The 20374-nt window shown below is 48.2% G+C and overlaps 1 protein-coding gene across 3 annotated transcripts in view; it reads left to right on the top strand.

Annotated features, from left to right (window-relative positions):
• The window catches only part of grh (grainy head), a 143026-nt gene that overhangs the window by 102424 nt on the left and 20228 nt on the right, over positions 1-20374 (top strand). For 2 of the 3 annotated variants that reach the window (XM_050175537.2, XM_050175535.2), the window contains exons 2-11: positions 2723-2867; positions 9199-9450; positions 10384-10601; positions 11250-11699; positions 12141-12435; positions 13394-13557; positions 16274-16365; positions 17696-17769; positions 18555-18666; positions 20008-20102. In XM_050175537.2, coding sequence (XP_050031494.1) covers positions 2723-2867; positions 9199-9450; positions 10384-10601; positions 11250-11699; positions 12141-12435; positions 13394-13557; positions 16274-16365; positions 17696-17769; positions 18555-18666; positions 20008-20102 — 1897 coding nt within the window. The remainder of the gene's footprint in view (positions 1-2722; positions 2868-9198; positions 9451-10383; positions 10602-11249; positions 11700-12140; positions 12436-13393; positions 13558-16273; positions 16366-17695; positions 17770-18554; positions 18667-20007; positions 20103-20374) is intronic. The other variant, XM_050175536.2, reaches the window with a different exon arrangement.

The raw sequence follows: 20374 nt of genomic DNA, 5'->3' as shown, positions 1-20374 counted from the left end.
CTGCTCTTCTCCTTCTGCGTAGGAAAAGAAATTTATACGCGTTCTTATCGCTCGCATACGCACGATCGGTAAGAGCCCGGGCGGGAATATTGTATAGCCATGGGGGAGCCAGCTTGCGTAGAGAGAAGCCGTGCGTATGCATCTGATTGCCAATGCGTCTCTCTGGCCTCACGGAAAGATTGATTAGGCAGTGGGGACCACGCTCGACTGCGGGACGCTGAGAAAATGTACCGGCAGTGAAGTCTCGAGAGCAAAAATTGAAAAAGAAAGAAATAGCCAGAGCTGAGATTTGGGGGAAGGGGATGGGAGAGCGGCAGGGCCAAGGCGAGGGTGTGATTGAGAGTGCAGAGAAAGAAAGAAAAAAAAAAAAGAGAAAGAAAAGGAGAGAGAGATAGCAAAGACGTGCGAAGCAGTGATGACGAACGTACGCTGTTCGAGGAATAAAAGCGCCCCGGCACCGCCAACAGACCGCAGCGATAGCTCGCTCGGCGTGGAGGATTATAAAAAAAAAATGTGCAAAACGGAGACGACAGATAGCCATCTTTCTTCGTGGCATTAAGACAGACAACGGGTAAGAGCCAGCCAGACGAAGGAATAAAGAAAAAAGAAAGGACACGTATAGTTTCCATGCGGAGAGGTGGAGGGGGGGGGAGGGGGTACTGAAGAGGGCGGAAAGGGGTGCGTGACGGGAACTCCAACCGTATAGGAGTCGCAGCGTGAAAACAACTTGCGCACGGTCGTGCGAAAAGAAATTAATAAAGAAATATAAAAAGCAGAGTCGAGCCCCCGAGGTCTTGAAATATGCGAGTAAACAAATGGACTTCGCGAGAGTCCGCTCTATACGGGGCGGGGGGAGGTTGAAACTGTCCGCCAAAAAAGTTCGCGCGTGGCCCGCCCACCTCGCGACCAACGAAGCCCGGCCCAAACAGGCAGGGACTTATTCATCTACGCGGCTGTGCATATACACTCTAGACTGCAAAGAAGAGTGCTCGTGACTCCATTTACGGGAAAGTAACTGCTGCTTCTTCCTAATGACTCCCTTTTGAGGAGTTTTTTTATTTCTTGATCCTCCGACAGTGTGCTTGCCCTGATTGAGCTCGTGTCGAATCACAGTGAAATGCACTCTGCTGAGACTGCGATAACTAAAATGGAGTCATAATGGAAAAAGAAGCAGCTACTGCCGCACGAAGGGAGTCAGCAGCACTCCCTTTTTTTCTCGAGTGCGCTTTCAGGGCGAAGGAACTGCGGACAATTCGCTTACTTTATACTTTCTGCGTGACCACAATCAATCTGAATATAAATGTTCTTAGAACAGCAAAAGGATATTGCTCCTCCATTGACGATCCCTTTATTCTGGTAGTGTATGCGCAGGAGCTACCCGTTCCGGTCTTTTAACTTCCTTGCGTACATGAATGGAAACGCACGCAAAAAAAAATCGTCAAGTCGGTTATTCGAAAGGAGAAATATCGAAGAATCATGCGTATTCACACTTGTGTCTGTACAGGACTTTACAGGTGCACGAACGCCTCGAGGCAGCAAGCTGTGAACTGGATGTGAACCGGGCTAATCTTCAAAACTTACACGCACGACGTGACCTGTAGTGATTCGGCATAGAGGAAGAAGGAACGGACCGACTCGGGCGCACTTTCGCGAACGGGTCGGAAACCGACGACCTCGGCTAACGGGACCATTAATCAGGGAACGACTCGTTACACGGTACAACCAACCGCGTTAATTAGCGTTATCTCTCAGGCCGGAGGCGAGATTAACGCGCGGCCCATAATCACCGGGAAGACATGTTTCAACCTTGACCGGGGACTCATCTTTCCCTCGCTTTCTTTTTTTTTGTCACTATTTTTTTTGAGACGTCTCCTTGCAACCATAACCATACAAAGGCCAGCATAGAGCGCAACGGCGATCCCACAGATGATTACGTCCAAGCCCTCAAGGAACACAGCGTTGTAAACACGGAAGCTTAGGGCACTGTTACAACGAACCTGCAAAAGAAGCAAGGGGCGGTTTCCCAGTGGTCTTCTATACACTGCATGAGAGCGTTAACCTATAGCAGCGTGGGCACAGATGCAGCCTGTTATAAGTATTAACGACTGTAGCCTCGGAGGACTTTTGACAGGGAAGACTGAATGAGTGTGTGTGTGTGTGTGTGTGTATATATATATATATATATATATATATATATATATATATATATATATATATATATACATATATATATATATATATATATATTGAAATAAAGAAACGTTACAGTAATGGAAATGAAAGCAGATGAAAAAACAACGTGCCGCAGGTAAATCGTTACCCACCTGCGGCAAGTTGTTTCTTCATCCACTTTCATTTCCATTAATTTATGGTTTCTTTATTTCATTTATTAAGCACAAGTAAGTTTCCCTATGTGGTCCTTCGTGTCAGCGTTTGTTGGCCTCCTATAATGTGACTAATAAATATCGGGCCCCTCTGTTAACCCCCTCACTTCTCATATATATATGTATATATATATATATATATATATATATATATATATATATATATATATATATAAACTGACGGTGGTCTGCTCCGGGCCGCCGTCAGCGGTTGGCGCAGAGTGGATCATGCATCCTGGGACCTCGAGGAGGCCTGCTTTAATGCTAGCGCATTTTCCCCAAGCGCTTACCTCTAAATCGCCACTGACTGTATCTCTCTCTCTCTCTCCCCGTTGCAGTGGCGCCCCAGCGGAGGGTGGCGCAGGAGGAGGAGGAGGAGGTGGCGGAGCCTCGCACGCCTTGGTCGTGCTGCCCGGTGCCTCGGTGCCCACGCTAGCGGCGCTACAGCCACCCGAGCCCACCGGCGAACTAGCGGCCCACGAGGTATGCGGGCGATATGTGCGCGCGCATGCGTCTGTACGCAGTAATGTGTGTGTTAGTGCGTGTGCGTGAGTGTGCGCGCGCATGTATATATGTTATCACACCATCGTTGGGTTGGACTAACTGCAGGGCCAGTTTGTCTGGTATAAGTCTCGGGAAGGTCAGTCAGCGCTCAAAATGAACGAACGCACGGAAATAGTACACACGTGTGAATGTAATCGTTGTTACGTGTATTTATTGTCAGTGCCAACGTATAACAAAGGGTTATATATATATATATATATATATATATATATATATATATATATATATATATATATATGCTCGTGCTCGTCCTATTTCGGCCTGTTCGTCCTTTTTCTTGGCGCAGACTCGCGCGTTTACAATTAACCGACATGACCGTCGTCACACCCAAATATAAACCGATTTACTATATCCGAGCAACCGTACATCTTGCGCTATTGGCGGCGAGGAGTTACGGAGTCGCCATCTATCGGAAGCGCCTCGCTGGCGTATTATGAGGGATCACGTGGCGCGCTCCTCATAGGTTTTGCTGTCAGCGCTCACTGAAAACACCATGCGCGAGCTCTTCCGGACATTTCTGTAAGTACTTTCGAAACGAGAGAAGTTTATTACTGTCTAAATAATAATCTTGGACAAACTGAAAGCACACAATCGTTTACAGACGCTATCTCTTTACCGAATACGTACAGTGAACGCCACTGCGCGCGGTCGCCGCGATGGAGTCTCCCGAACCGGCTTCTTGCGTGAAAAGTAGGTAAACGCTGAGAGCAAACTATGTGAAATATGTTCTTATAGTGTTTGTATATCTAAATGGAGTGTAATAGAACGAAGCCTCAATGCAGCGATCGCGCAGATTCGCAGCGACCGACTGCGCGTCTGCATGCTTGTCCGCGCACTGTTTCGTTTTCACCGCGCGCGCGTTTTCGCACCGTGCCATGAGATTTAGGCAGCAGAATATGAGCATTTGACAGTATACAAGCAACCATTGTTGCGTGGGCGCTATCACAGCTGTTCAAAAATAATTTCATTGTAGAGACTTCGACGCCTACGGGGACTGTGATGTGCCGTCGCGACGATTCAATCTTTTTTTTTTCTTCTAAATTCTTTGACCTTTCAATAGTATTTCTCGAGTTGCGTCGCACTGTATGTTTATCGGTGTTCTCAGCGTGCAATTTCCCGCTGCTCCTTTTTTGTAATTTAGCGCATTAATTCATAACACAAACATGACCGTAGGCCATGCTTTCTTTAAATGTGCTTCTTACCGTTGCCTTTCCACTCCACTGAACTTGCCAGTATCTATAGCATCGACAAGTTCATAGACCAAACCGTCATGACATTAGTCGGGCAGCGGACTCGGGCGAGCGTCTCAGTGCGCGTTTTCCGAACATCGCAGACCGGGCGCCGTAGCAGAAATCTTCCACGCGTCTGTGCTTGCTGCATACCCGAGTTGTAGCCGATGACTGTTTGCGTTTATGTTTCGCGAGCCAAGCTTCACGCAGCTTCTTGTCCTGCGGCTACGTGTGAATAAGGCTGACACCGGCCTCCGTTACGTGCGTCCGGCCCTGCGGCACCGAGCAGTAGCCTACCATGTTGCGCGCCTTCAAAGGCAGCCACTACCTATTGTAGTGCTTTCAAGCGTTGTAAAGGAGACACTCGAAGCGGGAAAATTTCGCCACTAAATGAGGACCGCAGCGTACGAGGGAATTTAAACTCGTTTTCAGCTCGCTTCGGCGCGCCCGAAGCAGCCGACGCGGCCGCTTTGTCCACGTGATCCCTCCTAGCACGTCACGCCGACAGTGGCGCCAGCTTTTCCAGTGGTGGAGCTCGAGGCCAATAGCTGACTCAGTGTGTTTTTAAAACCTGCAAACTTATCCCCTTCCACCAAGCAATCCTCAGCTGCGTTGTATAGTTACCATTTCCTTGAGGCACATTCTGTTGCTCGAATGCGTCGCAGGTTATAACTTCTGTTAAAATTATGGGGTTTAACGTGCCAAAACCACTTTCTGATTATGAGGCACGCCGTAGTGGAGGACTCCGGAAATTTCGACCACCTGGGGTTCTTTAACGTGCACCTAAATCTAAGCACACGGGTGTTTTCGCATTTCGCCCCCATCGAAATGCGGCCGCCGTGGCCGGGATTCGATCCCGCGACCTCGTGCTCAGCAGCCCAACACCATAGCCACTGAGCAACCGCGGCGGGTGGTTATAGCTTCTGTATACGAGCGAACGCTGTCGCCTTTAAGCATGCGAGTTCAAAAGACCGAGCACACGCGCCATGCACGGTATAGTGCAGAGGCTGTGGCGTTGGGCTGCTGAGCCCGTGGTCGCGGGTTCGAACCACGTGGTTTGAGCCCTGCAGCGGGGGCCGCATTCCGAAAGGACGGGAGGGGCGGAAGGCAAAAGCGCTCGTGGACACCGTACAAAGGGCTCGCTTTACAGAACCCTAGATGGTAAAGAAATTAAACCAGAGGTATACCCGCACTAGACGGCGTTCTTCATAATCATGTCGTTGTTCTGGCACGTAAAGCCTCCAGAATTTAATATCTTAATTTTAAGCCTAAGCGCCACCTCGGCCATTCTCGCCGCCATCTTCCGCAGTCCCCGGGTCAAAATACGGGTACTATACATACACAAGGACTGCAAAATCTGGTCCGTGTAAGCTCGTCGCCTGCACCACCTGCTACACTCTGGTACTTTCTGAAAGGTGCTAAAACGTATACGTGGTACGTACCCAACGTCTGCTGACTCCTTAACTCGTTCGCTGCGTCCTCGGCTTTGAAAAAAGTATAGCCGGCAGGCTTTCGTAAAGCAGCCCGATTCCTTTACGTCTTGCCGACACCGTCCGGCAGACGGCAGTGCAATCACTGAACACGTGTTGTTTGTGAACGGGTTGTTTTCTTCATTCCATGCTTCTACGGGGGAGAAGGGGGGGGGGGGAGGGGGAGGAAGGGTGCTGCCTATTATGCGCGTATGCTATAACTGCAGTGACCGGCAGCGCTGTGCTTCGCAAGTCACGCGCCGTATAGGCAAGATTTGTGGTGACCGGGGAAGATAAGCACCGCTGCACGAAAAGAAGCCCAAAAGCGAAAACAAAAAAGAAACAAGAAGAAAACCGTCTACAGATATCGTCAATAGCGTACTGCGGTCTGTGGCTCATCTAAGTGACCACCTATAAGGCTTATCGAATGGCGTTATTAGTGAGTGATGCGTCCGCAGTGTTATATAGCCAGGAAAAGAAGGCAACCATCGAGTGCTTAGAATAACTCGTTGTTGGGCGAGTTGGTGCGTGTTAGCAAGCAGTTTTACAAATGTGCGAACAAACGACCACAGAGAGAGAGAGAGAGCGCAAGAACAACTCGCAGACTTGCAACTAATCTTCATTCCACAAAGACCACACAAGTATACATTTCAGAAATACACCACTGCGCGTGCGCGGAAAAAAAGCACAATCACACACACACACACAAAAAAAAAGAAACTTTCTGTTCAAGCAACACGCAACCTAACTACGTCCGTCGATAAGCATCCTCTCATTGTTGAACAGATAAACAGAGGTGTCGCTGACACAGTCATGTCCCTTCTTTCTTATACGATACGCCTCGCGTAACTGTCTCGCTCGGCTATCTCGACAGTATCTCCACTTCTTTCAGGATAGACCTATACACGGGCACACCAGGTAGTCGGCAGGAAGTTGCCCACTCGCTTTATTCCTAACTGACAATTCATGCTCACGCAAACGTACATTCACGTACCTTCCTGCACATAAGTACTTGTCCTTGTGTCCTTGTACGCCTTCTCTGTGGCGGTTTGTTCGCGCAATTATAAAACTGTTCGACTATCGTGTGTATGCGCCGCAGCCAAGATATATAGCAAGCTCCACAAGCGGTGCCAGTGATGCCGTGAATTGTTTTCACGAGCAGCGGTGTTCGAAGTAACAGACGACAGCGGCTGCGTGCGTTTTGCCGTTAAGGTAGGTGCAGTTGTTGACGTAGTTATCGTGCGCGAAGCGTCACGTTGTGTTTCCAAAGAAGGCTATAGCTTCGTTGCGCGCGCTCGTTCCTCTCAGGGACAGCGCGCCATCTTGTTTCACGACGTCGAAAATGCTGTCCGTGTATCTTGGCTCGGCAGCGTGGGCAACAAACAATCATGGCGGCGTTTTCTTAAAGTACACACCGCGCGATTGAAACAGCTATTCGCGCAGCACAACACGCAGACCCGCGAGCCTCGCTGTCTCCCCACCATCGCCGCCGTCGTCCGCCCAACTTGACTCCGACGCACGACGGTGAAGACGCGCCCGCCAGAAAAAGAGGTTGCTTGCATTCCGCCATGTTAATGCGACATCGTCTAAGAAGACCGTGTCGCAGAAGGTCCGGCGTCCGGTGTCGGACGTCGCTATGGCGAAAAGAAAGTTTCGAACCAAATTACGACCCACGCATACCCAACCACTTTTCTGCCACCAAAGTTGCTCATACCTTGTCTTTCATTCTTTACAAAGTTATTCCTCGGAATTTTGAGAACGGCAGCCCAGAAACACATGTAAAGAAAAATGAAAAAAAAAAAAAACACCGACAGCGCATGTCTTTTATGATAGCTCTTCTCAGAATGAAATATTAAAAGTGCGAAACCATAACAGGAGGTCGACACACGCAAGAGGCTGCGTTTCTACCAGAAAGCTCGCCTTCGTGCATAGCGCTCGCAGCCAGCGTTTTCCGGTAAACGTTACGGTTACGTAAGCTGCAGTTGCCGGGAAGCGTAAAAAGCAGCAAGGGGGTCGTTGAACGCTATCGCGTTCCACTCTTAAAGGCGAAGCTTAAGCGTCCTTCAATTTTTTTAATAGCTATTTTCAAGATAAATATGCAGCTGCTTCACTCAACGGCAGTATAGTACACCCGGCTGTAGTTTTCGGGTCATGCTCGAAGACACTGGTCTTGTGCTGTGGAGCCACAGAAAGGGTCTCTCTGTGTGTGGCACAGAGCGTAACTCCTCTGCGTTTATCCCTGAACGGCTATGTGCGATGCTTGAGGCACCATTTTTTTTGTACGTATGAAATGCAGATGCGGAAGGCATCTAATTACATTCTGCGGTTTCACGGGCTAGACGCACGATATGATTGTGAAGCCTGCCGTAGTGGCAGATACCGGAATACCTTTGACCACCCGGAATTCTTTTAACGTGCACCTAAACCTAAATACGCGAGAGTTTCTTTTTTTATTATTATTATTTCGCTGCAATCGAAATGCGGCCGAGGGATCGTACCCACGAGCTAGTAGCGCTTAGCATCGCAAGCCATACTGCTAAACCATCGCCGCGGGTGGAATGCATGTTTACTGCTGTTTGAGAACTTTGTACACTTGACAGAGATAATGCACATGGGGTGCTACTCTGAAACCAAGGACGTTTTACGCACCACGTATTTTAACATTGTTGTTTTGGGCTGCTGTTCGGGACATTGTCAAAGTCCGCCATATTGTTTTCAAATTCTCCATCTTGACGGCTCGCATTCCCAAAGGTCTGCTACGGCCTCTGTGATTGGCTCAAAATGCCGCCACCACAGAATTGGCCAATATGGCGGTATCGGACGGTGTCCTGAGGATAGCGCCCCCGAACAGTGACAGTTAGCCATATTGTCGCCCCGCCAAGCTTTCGTTTTCATCCAATCGGAGGGCCATCTACAGCCGCCCGCTCAGCCAATCAGAGCCGACAAGATGGCGAATTTGACAATGTGCTGGAATTTGAGCACACGCGGAACGGCCTGGCTTGATACCTAAACGACTTCGCTGTCGATGGTTTGCGCTAAAATTATAGTGGCCGCCACCTTGGGGTGGCCGCCATCTTGGTTGTACTAGCCCTTCGAGAAGCGGCGCAAAGACACGTGATGGCACGAAGGGCGCATCATGCGCCGGGCGACAAATGGACGACAGATAATCAAGAGAACAGACTGGTGGGCTAGCTGGTACCGCATAACTTGAGGCAAAGCGCAGAAAAAGACGAGGACAACAGAAGAGAACGAAGACATTTCGTTCTCTTCTGTTCACCAATCCCCGCGAGTGGGCAAGCGCCAATCTCATCAAGGACATCATCATCATCATCATCATCACCCTTCGAAGACACTCCGTTCTCTTCTGATGTCCTCGTGTTTTTTCTTTTTGCGCTTTGCCTCAAGTTATACTGATAATACGGTGAAAGAAACGCTCAAAACAATGTACGCGCGCTGCCGTCATTGCGGCCGCCATAGTAGGGTTAAACTGCGTCCCCGACGTCACGCGGAAGCTATCCGCTGAGACACTGTTCTTGTCGCGGCGTGCTGCAGACGCAAGAGGCGTCCTCGTCGGTGGTGGGCGGAAACGGAATCGAGGCTGTCGCGGCGGCGGCAGGCATCGTCACCGGCGCGGCGGGCACTGTGGTTGGCGTCACCGGCGACGTCGACGACGACGAAGCGTGCGTCAAGAACGTGGCCCTGGTGCTGGTCGAGGGACCCGACCAGCAGCAGCAGCTGGCTGCGCTCGTGCTACCTGACGCCGCGCAGCGCATGTCGGGCTCGGGACCCACCATGGTCCTGCAGGTATGTACATGTGAACTCATACCCGCGACACTATCGCATGAAGTGCACCCCCCCCCCCCTTTCTCTTTTGTCCATGTCTCCCTTTAACCCAACTATACCAGAACGGCAGCTCTCTGCTGGAGCTTGCTATTGGAACGTCTTCGTCGTTTGTTCTAGTTTGGGGCAGGGTATACCGGGGGCACGTCTGTTATGCTCCGAAGAACGTTCACGCGGTATAGAGTGCACAGGGGGAGGAGGATGAAAAGGAAGGAAAGAAAGGTAGGGAGGTCAACCAGACGCACGTCCGGTTTACTATCGTACACATGGGAGGGGTTTAAGGGAAGAAAAGAAAGGAGAGGGAGGGAAGAAAGTACTATCGGTAGAGTGCACGGGCGAAACAAGTGAATACACAAGCTGCACATGAGCACGGATGCATCGTGCCGCGCATGCGCGCTGCACGGTCGACGCACACACAGGCACTTCGTCCGTGCTCGCTATTGCGCTTCAATGTTCTTCAACGTGCAGGAAACGCACTTTGGTCTCACCAACAAGGCCGCGCCCCTCTGCTCTCGTATTCTCTTTATCGTGAATTCTCTGCACTATGAAAGCCCACAAGGGAGCAAGGAGTGCTTGGCGGCCAATCAGAAAGCAGGCAAGATGGCGGAGACTACAACAGCGCTCCAGATTTCCTCTTCCCCCCTCCCTCCCTCCCAATTTCCTTTACAGTGCACTTAGAGGTCCCAATTTCTGAGGATGGTTGCGATCTAGATGCATGGACCTAATAAAATGCACGCGGGTCGTGGTCGCCGGACGGTGAAGCGGTAGCCTCCTTCCCCTCCCTCCCTCCTTCTCTCCCCATTTCCTTTACAGTGCACTTAGCGTTCCAAATTTCTGAGAATGTTTGCGATTTAGATGCACAGACTCTAATCAAATGCGCGCGCGTCGTGGTTGCAGGACGGTGAAGCTGTGGCAGCGGCTGCGGCCAACGGCCAGGCGGGAGGCGTGACGGCGGCGGCCGCGTGGCGGGCCTACTACGACCACCCGCTCACGGCGGCCACCACGGCCATGCTCAACATCTCCGAGGAGCAGGCGCTCATGTACGAGTACGCCGGGGCGCTCAAGCAGCAGCACCAGCAGCTGCAGGCGGCCGTCACGCTGCCGGAGATATGGACGTGAGTGACCCGTCAGCCCTTGCATGCATGCACTCGTACACGCCACATACGTACATGCACTGCGCTGACGAGCTGTGTGCGCCTCTGGAGCTGTAGCTGACTATTACGAAAAGCGACTTGCTCTATAGACGGTGCAGGCTTGTACAGACTGCTCAAGGCAATACACTCACTTGTAGGCTGTAACAATACTAAACGTGAGCAGGACAAAAACGAGACGGGACGAGCGCGGGAAGAGAGATAAATCTTTATGGTGTCCCTGATGGGGTCCAGGGGTGGCGGAGGTTGGGAGACTAACCCCTCCCCCCTCTTCCTCAGACGGCGGCCGGTCCTTGCTTTCTGGCGGCTTCTTCGGCCATCAGGACGGCCGAGAGCTGTTCCTCTGGGTCCAAGCTCAGCGGTAAAGTCTCCTACTGCTCGGCCGTAGTTATGACGCGTGTAGTGTTAGCGCGGGAAAGAGTCCAGTCTCGTTTTCGTCCCCGTGCTACTTTTGCTTTGTTCGCGTTTAGTATGGATTACCAGCTAGTCCTCAGTCAGCCACCTCGTAACGATACACTCAGAACTGTATAACCATCTCAGCGATGAAGTGAAATTTCGGTGCAGTCGGCCTTTGCTAACCTTACGACGGGGCGACCCCCGTCGATCGCGCAGGCACGCCGTGACCGTCCCGGCCACGTCCTCCTCTTCGCCACCCACGACGGTGGTTAAGAGCGGCCACGTGTCGCCGGCCACGGTGCAGGCGGCGGCGGCCGCCATCGCGGCCCGCCAGGAGGACCTCTTCCTGCCCAAGGCCGAAGTACCGGACGCCGGCGGCGGGGGTCCGGGCTCCGCAGGGGACCCCCTCGTCGACGCGGCCCTGAGCGGGGAGCCCAAGGCCGAGGAGGTCTCCGCCACGGTGATCACCATCAAGCAGGAGGCCATCGAGGGCACCAAGTCAGACGACATGCTCGAGCCCAAGAGCCCGTACTCGCCCGTGTTCGCCACCGTGCAGCCGGCGCAGCCGTACGGCGGTGACCTGTTCAGCGTGCTCACCACGAGCACGTTTGCGGGAGGCAGCAGCCCGCCCAGGCCCGTCTACTCGGCCGCCACGGAGTACTACAGGTGACGGTCACGTAGTACATACTGTCGCAGCTAGTACTTTCTGCTCCTATGGGTAAAACCCCCTTACTCTTCGTCAAGTAGCGCCAAGCTTTGAAGAATGCCGCCTCCTCCTCGCGCGCGCTGACCGAGGCCTACGCCGCTTCGCTATTGGCCTAATAGCATCACGTGGGCACTTGCGCCGTGCTTCGGCGCCATTTTCGCTCGAGAAGCGTCCACGAAGTGGCGAGGAGTGCATGTTGGCGCCGTTGCTACGCTCGAGCGGTGTAGGCGACGCCACGGTCGAGGAGGGAGCGTGAAAGAGAGGAGAAACGAGGAGGAGTGTAGGCGGAGGAGGAGAGTGTCGCTACTTTACGAAGTTTAAGGAACTTTACCTATGGTCGCTGGTGGGACACGACGCCACGTATACATACAAGCTAAACACGCGATTCGTTGCTTTCGCAGGCCCAGCACGGTGGACTATTACGCGACGGCGACGACCACGGGCACCGACCAATACCAGCAGGCAGTGCGGCAGCAACATCTAGTGGCCGCCGCCGTGGCAGCTGGTGGTGCAGGGGGCGCCGCGGGCACGTACGCTGAACCCGAGCCGGGGTTCGTGGACCGCTACATCCGCCAGAATGGCTCGGCGGTTGTCAACGGTTACAAGAGCGGTATGCTCACCGTCGACCTGCCTTCTCCGGACTCTGGGATCGGCGAGGCGACAATGACGCCCAGGGAGTCGGCAGGCCTACAGCAGGTATATTCAGAGTATTGTGTTCAAACATTCTACTTATTTTTTTGTGCAGGAATATTTTTAAATAATTCGAATTGACGGAATTAAGTGCCTCTAATGCAGTCATGGTGACATCGTTTCCTATCGTGAAGCTTTCGCGCAACCTAGCTTGCGTGAGATTGCATGAGTTGGGTGGCGTGGTACTGAGTTATGCGCTGCTCTAATACATTCGAGAGCTTTAGCCTGTCTAGAAACCTATGTACCGGACACAGACATGCGTAGCCGTGCTGGTTTTGCCACCTTGTGGTGTTGACGTAAACTAGAGCACGCAAAAATATATCTTGCCAGATTTCCTCTCCTCTTCTTAAGTTAAAGAAAGTGTTGAATGAATGTTATTACACTTGAATCGACTATGTCCTATCTGCCTGGGTGAACACGTCGGCGACAACCGACAATCATTAGTGCACAAGGGATTTATTCGATTCTTCGAGAACAATGATGTACACAAGAACATTTCTAACGCACCTCTGCTGCCATCAACAGAGTTAGCTTCTACGTGTACGCATACTACCATATCCCCCCCCCCCCCTCCCAAAATGCGGGATATGTAGACTGTAACAGTAACGCTGGCGGCGCCATCTTGCGACATTCTATATCAACCAAAGCGCTTAAGCCTCTTATTGCAATGACAAGTGACATGTAATTTATCATGTAGCTGATGGCGTAAAGGTGTCGGCAGCAACATAATCCCAAGTATATAACGATCCTTCTACTAGAACAGCAGCAAGCACCATAACGTTTCCGACTTTGCAGTTCAACAAACCCCGACAAGTTGTCGCTACTATTGTTGATGCGGTCGTCCATGCCGCTGGTGTACTGGTATTTTGTAAACTGCAATATAAGTACGGACAGGCAAAAATTCCACTTGTGTAGCAGGACCATACAATGCCTCTCATGCTGCTTTCCCAAACTTTTCCAACAGATGTTCGACTATGATATAACGCAACCGCAAATCCTTGCCTCCCCCGAGCAAACCAACGGCACGACAAGCAGTGGGAGTCGGCCAGGCAGCTCACAGTCCATGCGGCGATCATGGCATGATTTCAGCCGGGCATCCGACGCTGACAAGATTCAAATACCAAAAATGTAAGCGACATTTCCGTGGAAAACGCTACACCTCACGTGTTACCCTTCGACTTTTTGGACATACAGCGTAGCCTGCTACTGACCTAGATGTATTTATCTGCACTCAACCTAACAGCAGAGCCCTTCGATACTAGTTTCGAAGGTATCAAACGACTTCGCTAGCTAGCAGTAAATTTAAGAGCAAGCTTGGAGACCTTTCTCCAGCATTCTTGGACTTGTGAAATTTGTCACGTGCACGATTAGCCAATAATTTATATCGGTATCTCGAGCTTGTTCATGCTACTTTTATTTCGGTAATCTGATGCATATGTCCATATTTACCCATCTATTTTCAGAAATGGTGGAGATTGGTGTACCCATAAGAGGGACACCAAAAAGAAACACTGAATCAGTTTCCTGTGAATAAGATGTTCCTCTAAAGCTCAATTTAGGCTAATAAACAATTTAGACTAATAACTCCATTTTTTTCAGTAGGAAGCTGATTAATAAAGGAGCTAATGATCGAGTGCGAAACTTTTATTCTTTCTTTTTCAATTTTGCGCTTAAGGAGAAGTTAATTAAGGAACAGTTAATTAAAATAACATTAATTAGGACGTCCGAACACGACCTTATGTGTTAATTAGGACAAATTAAGATGCATTTAATCAAGGTAACGTCAATTAAGACACTCAAAGCCATGACTTTTGGTGTGAGAAAAAAAGTAATAAGAAGTAACGCATTTGGATGAGAGTGTCAAGTAATTTAATGAATGTTTTGAGTGCGCAGGCTTTCTTGCCTTCACCCTCTTTGGTATATGCTAAAGTGACTGCCATTTTTTCCCCGTATTTGTGCAGTTATGGCGCAGTATGAATACTCGAAACTTGCTCAGCTCAACTTTGGGAACCTTCAGAATCACAATGTAGTCCATCTTGTGGTCCAAAAGCAACTGGGCTCGTACAGCTAGACGCCGTCAAAATCCGTGACGTCACGGAAAGCTGGTGCAGGAAATTCAAAGTGGCGGCGCCACCTGTCTGGTTTTTGCGTCTTTGCCGGTCTATCAACCCCCTTATTAGTAACCGTGGATTTATTGGCATTGCTGAAGAGCAATTTACTAATACAGCTTCACTTAATTTTCTTATGAGTGTCCCTTAAAGGCCAATTATAGCAATTTTGAGCCCCGTGAATAGCCTACTAGTCTGAAATTGTTTAGTGCTGAAACGCTCCTTGCGCAGAAAATTTTACGCGTGATATACAAGCGGAAAAAGTCACGTAGCGCTCGCTAAACAATAAACGGTCTTGATACCGAAACTAAAATAAGCACCGCCATTACCGCCCTGAGGAAGTGACGCACGATCCACAACACTGAGAACCATCGTGGCTCTTAGCGCGTCACCTCCTAGTATGGCTTATATGCTGTCAGAGATTAGGCGATCTCCGCGCAGGCTAAATTTTTTGGATCCACCGTGCTGGGATTTACGTCATGTCTGCTAACCACCAGGCACACCGTCTATATGGTGCTATGCTAACAAAAAAGAAGTTGGACAATCACCGGCCCTGCAGATTTGCCACGATTGCTTCCATTGTATATCCTATCTCATTTATAATCATTGAGCCAAAGTGAAGTTTCCTCACAGTTAGCTTTTTTTATGCGCCCAGTTGGAACAAGAAAAGGAATGTGCGTTGTCCAGCTCTTTGTAATCGCACGTTGGTCTTCTACGTTAGCGCGAGCGTTACGGCGCTGTAAGCAAACAAGATGGTGGCTTAGTACTGCAGCGCCGTGATCATGACGTGATCATAGTGTGCGCGTAGCGCTACCTGGCGGCGGCTGCTAGCACCAGGCGCAGTCCGCGCCGAAACCGTGCTCTTGATAAAGAGATGATTGCTATCGTTCCTTGCGGGTTCTTATTCATAAATGCTTTTTTAGAAGATGCTATTCGCTAGTACTGTTTCGAAAACTTGTGGAGTAACTTCCCTGCTGAAACTTGGAAGCATCTACTTAACGAAATTCGCGATTGAATCAAGTTTCCCACTGCAAGTGCGACTTCGTTATACAATCGAACCTCATTATAACGAACAAAGATGTAACAAATAATCGAATATTACGAACTAAATCAAAAATATGTTTTACTTATCAGGTTGCAAAAAATGTATGCTTATAAGGAATATCGGATATAACGATGCTATTTTTACGTCGGATACGATTTCGTTATGCGAGATTTGATTGTGTGGAGGTTTCATTGTATCTGTAATTAGAAACGGATATCGGCATTCTAAACACCCTCTATCGTTATAAATAAAGTGCAAGAACACAAAGTGAAAAAGTAGTATACAGCAGTACATTTTGGTGGTAGTTCAATGTGATGTTCCGTTATGTCACATGTGTATTTACAGGTTAGTTGTAACACAGCAGTGCCATCAAGCCCAATCGTCTACTGTTACCATTAATAGATTACCCACAGCAATCTGGGTACCCTACAAAATAATTTAAGGTCCCCTTAGTCGGGTTACCGCTGCTATGAACGTACTACACAAATGTACACAGTGAGTCAGATAGTTGAACAATCCTTAGTGAAATGTCATATTTAGCTGTAGCCTCGATTGATCTTCCTGACAACTTGCAGGTGTAGATTGCATCATAATATACTCCAAATTTGTTTCACAGTTGCACACTGCTTATACATAAACGCATAGATAGTGATGATTTATCTTTGACTCCCTGTCTTTCATGTCTCTGCAGCCAATCAGAAGTAGGGTTCAAGTATTACCTGGAGTCTCCCATCTCGACAAGTCAGAGGAGAGAAGATGACAGGATCACGTACATAAATAAGGGTGAGCTATCTTCTGGCCCTGTTGTCTTCATCATCATCATCATCATATTTAAGTCCCATACTGGATGGACATATCTTCCGGAGACCTTCAATTACCCCTCTCCCATGTGTGGCAAATCCATTACCACAACACTTTATCGAATCCTCTACTGTCCGTGAGTGCATTTCCCTTCCCTTGGAACCCATTGCGACCATGTAATGTAGAATCTACAATAGATTTACCGCATATCCTGCCCAACATCATTACTTGGTTTAATGTGAACTAAAATATCGTCCACCTGCGTTTGCTCTCTCTGCCCAGAAAATTTTGAGGGGGGTGGACATCTTGCGACCCAAGGAGGGCGGGGGTGGGAGGTGTCACACGCAGATAGTAAGCCTCATTTTCGTTTTTGAATTGTACATTCAGCAATGTTACATTTTGGATGCATTAACGAAACAAACACGAGCCAGCAATACATCCTACGATCACCAAATTTCACTGGGGCGAAAAACTCGACATCTCTAGGCTGTCAAAGTGTGCAAAACAAGCGACAGTGATCCACATCTGCCGCAGCCAATAGGAGTGCTTCCAGAGTCAATGTGGCAGCAGCGTCAAATCGCGACACTAGTCTTTTTTTTTTTTTCAAGTTTTTGTTCACTCCTATATTGTGTTTACTTTTTTGTACGATGGCTATTTGAATATCCAATCTCTACTTGTTAAGATGGCTCCAAAATGGTGGCATTACATCAACAGAAAACTGCGCGCTCCTTGAGCCGGTGGCACTTCTCGACACCAAATTTTCTATCCGCTTTTTGTCGACAGCTCATTGCAACAGTGTGGTTGTCTGAAATTCTAGATCAGTTTTCTTTCTAATATTTCCTCACATGATAAAGGAACACCTGCAGGGATGGCAAAAAAGAAATATGCAGACATTTTGACCAAATTGACCATTTTAATTACCAAGTAGCCCCTCAAAAGTGTGGGTGGAAAACCAGAGCAGCAGGCAGCATTTTCCCTGTCTCCCACCGTGTGGGAAGAATTCTGCATCTGCAGCTAAAATGAATTTGTTTGAAATGCATGAAACAATTTGTTTGTTATAGGCAAATGTGGTGTGCAATCACTTATTGCTGTTTCTGGGCTGCTCCTGTCAAATGCTGCTAGGGGCCTAGTTAGTCGACTTACTGTTGCCTTTTGCCCCGGCATCACAATACTGATGTATTGTCTAGTAAATAAATATAATCCATAGTGCCATTTGCTTTTCTCTCTACAGTAATCATTTTCATGTCGTGGTTGCTATATTTGCTTAGGAAATTGAGTCAGGTTGGTTCTTGATGTGTACCCTTTGCTTCAGCAGGTCAGTTCTACGGTATTACCCTCGAGTATGTCCATGACCCGGAGAAGCCTCTTCGAAATACCCCAGTCAAAGTGAGTAATTTGCAGTTGAGTTTCTGCTTAGAGAGAAAAAAAAAACACTAAATGGATGCTTTGGTTTGATAACCTGTTCTTTGCCGAACTGTAAAGCTTGTTCACCAGCAAATAGCTTCTGGTTCAAAATTTTGGTCACTTTTTTTTTAGTTCTCAGGTTGTGAAGATGTTCCTAATGGCTCTGTCGAAGTGCAAATGAAGTTCATTTGTAAGGCACGAAAATTACACAGGAGATCATTATATGACAAAAATATCTACTCCAAGTTTCAATTTTTTTTTTTCTTTGCGGCTTTCAAATGTATTATATCATTCTTTGATGGACAGGAAGTCCCCATACAGCTCTACGTTACAGGATCTCCTGCTGCATACCGTATAAACTCGTGTAAGGACCGCACTCCCAACTTGGCAGCCCAAAATTTGTAAAGAAAGTTTGCCAACGGAGAAGCAATTGCGTTCAGTGCCCCAATGCCACGCACTCGCATCAGCAAATTTTCACGCACTATGTACTTCTGCATGCCCCTACTAGATGGCAAAAGCCGGGGTTTGCACAGTTCGCTGGCTGGGCGGCACCATTTTTGACAAAAAGGTTCAGGCCCACATAAGGGTCGCACCTTGTCAAGATTGTAAAAGAAAAGTGTGGTCCTCACATGAGTATATATGGCATTGCAATACAAATGTACACCACTGTGTTACCTTATTAAACTGAAACTGAATCTATCAGAAAACAGGGAGGAAATAAAACATGCTGCAGGACTCATTCACTCATTGATTTCTCACGCTTTCAGAGCCTCATCATGCTTGTGTTCCGTGAAGAGAAATCTCCTGAAGATGAAATCAAAGCGTGGCAGTTCTGGCACAGCCGGCAACACAGTGTCAAACAGCGAATCCTCGACGCCGGTAGGTGATGCTCGTAGTTAAAAGTCTCGTTCACTGGGGAGAACGAATGTGAACAAAACGAATTCATGGTCTTCTACAACTAACACTTCCTCTTCTCATCTGTCTGTTTCTCTGCATTGCAGATGCCACGTGAGTAGCAACCTTATTTTCGACGTGTGAACTATGTGCTGATGTCATTCACTGCATTAGTGGTAATGCAAAAAAAAAAAGAAAGCACTCACATTTATTGTAGATTTACATTGTAATGCCTATGCTTAAGCTTGTACTTGTCTTGTTTGTCTTGTTGATATACATAGCACAAAGCTTACTTGTCGCACATAAAAAGAATCTCAAAGAAGACCTAGTAAGAGTCTTACTAGGCCTTTCATTCTTGTGTGTCTCGTTTGTGTCTTGCTTTCTCTGTCTGTGTCTTGTTTTCGTGATAGTACTCTGTCCTTACTAGTACTTCCTCATTGCTTTCCTCAGCAACATGTCGTACTGCTCGCATGGTGAAACTACTTTGTCAAATACACTATAGTCATAGTCATAAGCCGACTCTTGTGACTATTTGAAGGTATTTCAAAAAACAGTGTCACTTCTACACAGGCTGTTCTTTATGGTGCAAAACTACAGACCTAGGTAATGCATTCAAATGTAGATTCATAATCGGACAAAACCATGTGTCTTGCACAAAATTGAGCACTGTGGAAGCAATTACTTATTGTGAAGGCGCAGCACACCAATGCATGGTAACTTAATATGGTGTTGGTTAAAAAATCAGTTTAAAACTACACGTGACATAATAAAATGCCTGTCTATTTGTCTTGAAATGGTTAGTAAGGTACATATTTAACCGCAGCGAATTTGTAGACAGCACAGCTTAAGAGAGCAGGCACTTGTTACCAAATCGGTGGACTGATGGAGAGACAAAATGTTTCTAATGTGCTTTTGTGGATATTTTTTAGCTTTCTCTATGCAGCCCCTCTTGGCCCCCTTAATAAGATATTTTTACGCTGAGGGTACTGTAAATAAACAAGTCAATGAACAAACAAGTTCAATTGTACAAGCAAAGCACTTAATGTAATGACTGCATGTATAGTGAAATTCGATATCACGGCAGACTCCGTATAATGTGTTCTTTGTACAACAGGATCATCATCCGAGCTTTTGCAATGGTAAGTGAGGCTGAAGAAGAATTTGCAGTCATGTTAAAGATTGTGCAATTCAGTGATTTGAAATCCAAGAGTTTTGATGGCCTGTCCCGCTTGTGGAGAGACATTAGAGTTCTCGATACCACTTCAGCGTGTGGCGCTAGGTATTGTTGTGTACCATGCTGATGTTGTTTCACTCCCATTTCTGCAGACACAAAGAACAGCATGGGCATTATTGGCCAGATTGAAGAGGTCACTCACAACGCCATCGCATTCTACTGGAACCCCCTCGAAACTCCCGCCAAGGTGTGTCATGCTTTCCGTTTCCTGCTTTATTGAAATCGTTTTCTCTTAGTGAAACCAAAGGTCTGATGAAAAATTGGCTGGTCGCAGCACAGTATGAAGGACACCGACCACAGAAATAAAGGTTTAAAAGGAACAAAAGATGTTTTGACTCCCATATATGAGCCTTTTTCAGAAACATGAGCAAAACGAGAACAAGGTGAAAGCAGGAGCGAACGTTTCGACAAGTGGAAGGCAAGTCTACTTGTCGAAACGTTGGCTCCTGCTTTCACCTT

This window comes from Dermacentor andersoni, chromosome 9 (genome assembly GCF_023375885.2).
Source record: "Dermacentor andersoni chromosome 9, qqDerAnde1_hic_scaffold, whole genome shotgun sequence".
Taxonomy (NCBI): Eukaryota; Metazoa; Arthropoda; class Arachnida; order Ixodida; family Ixodidae; genus Dermacentor; species Dermacentor andersoni.
This window is presented reverse-complemented; position numbering and strand designations above follow the sequence as displayed.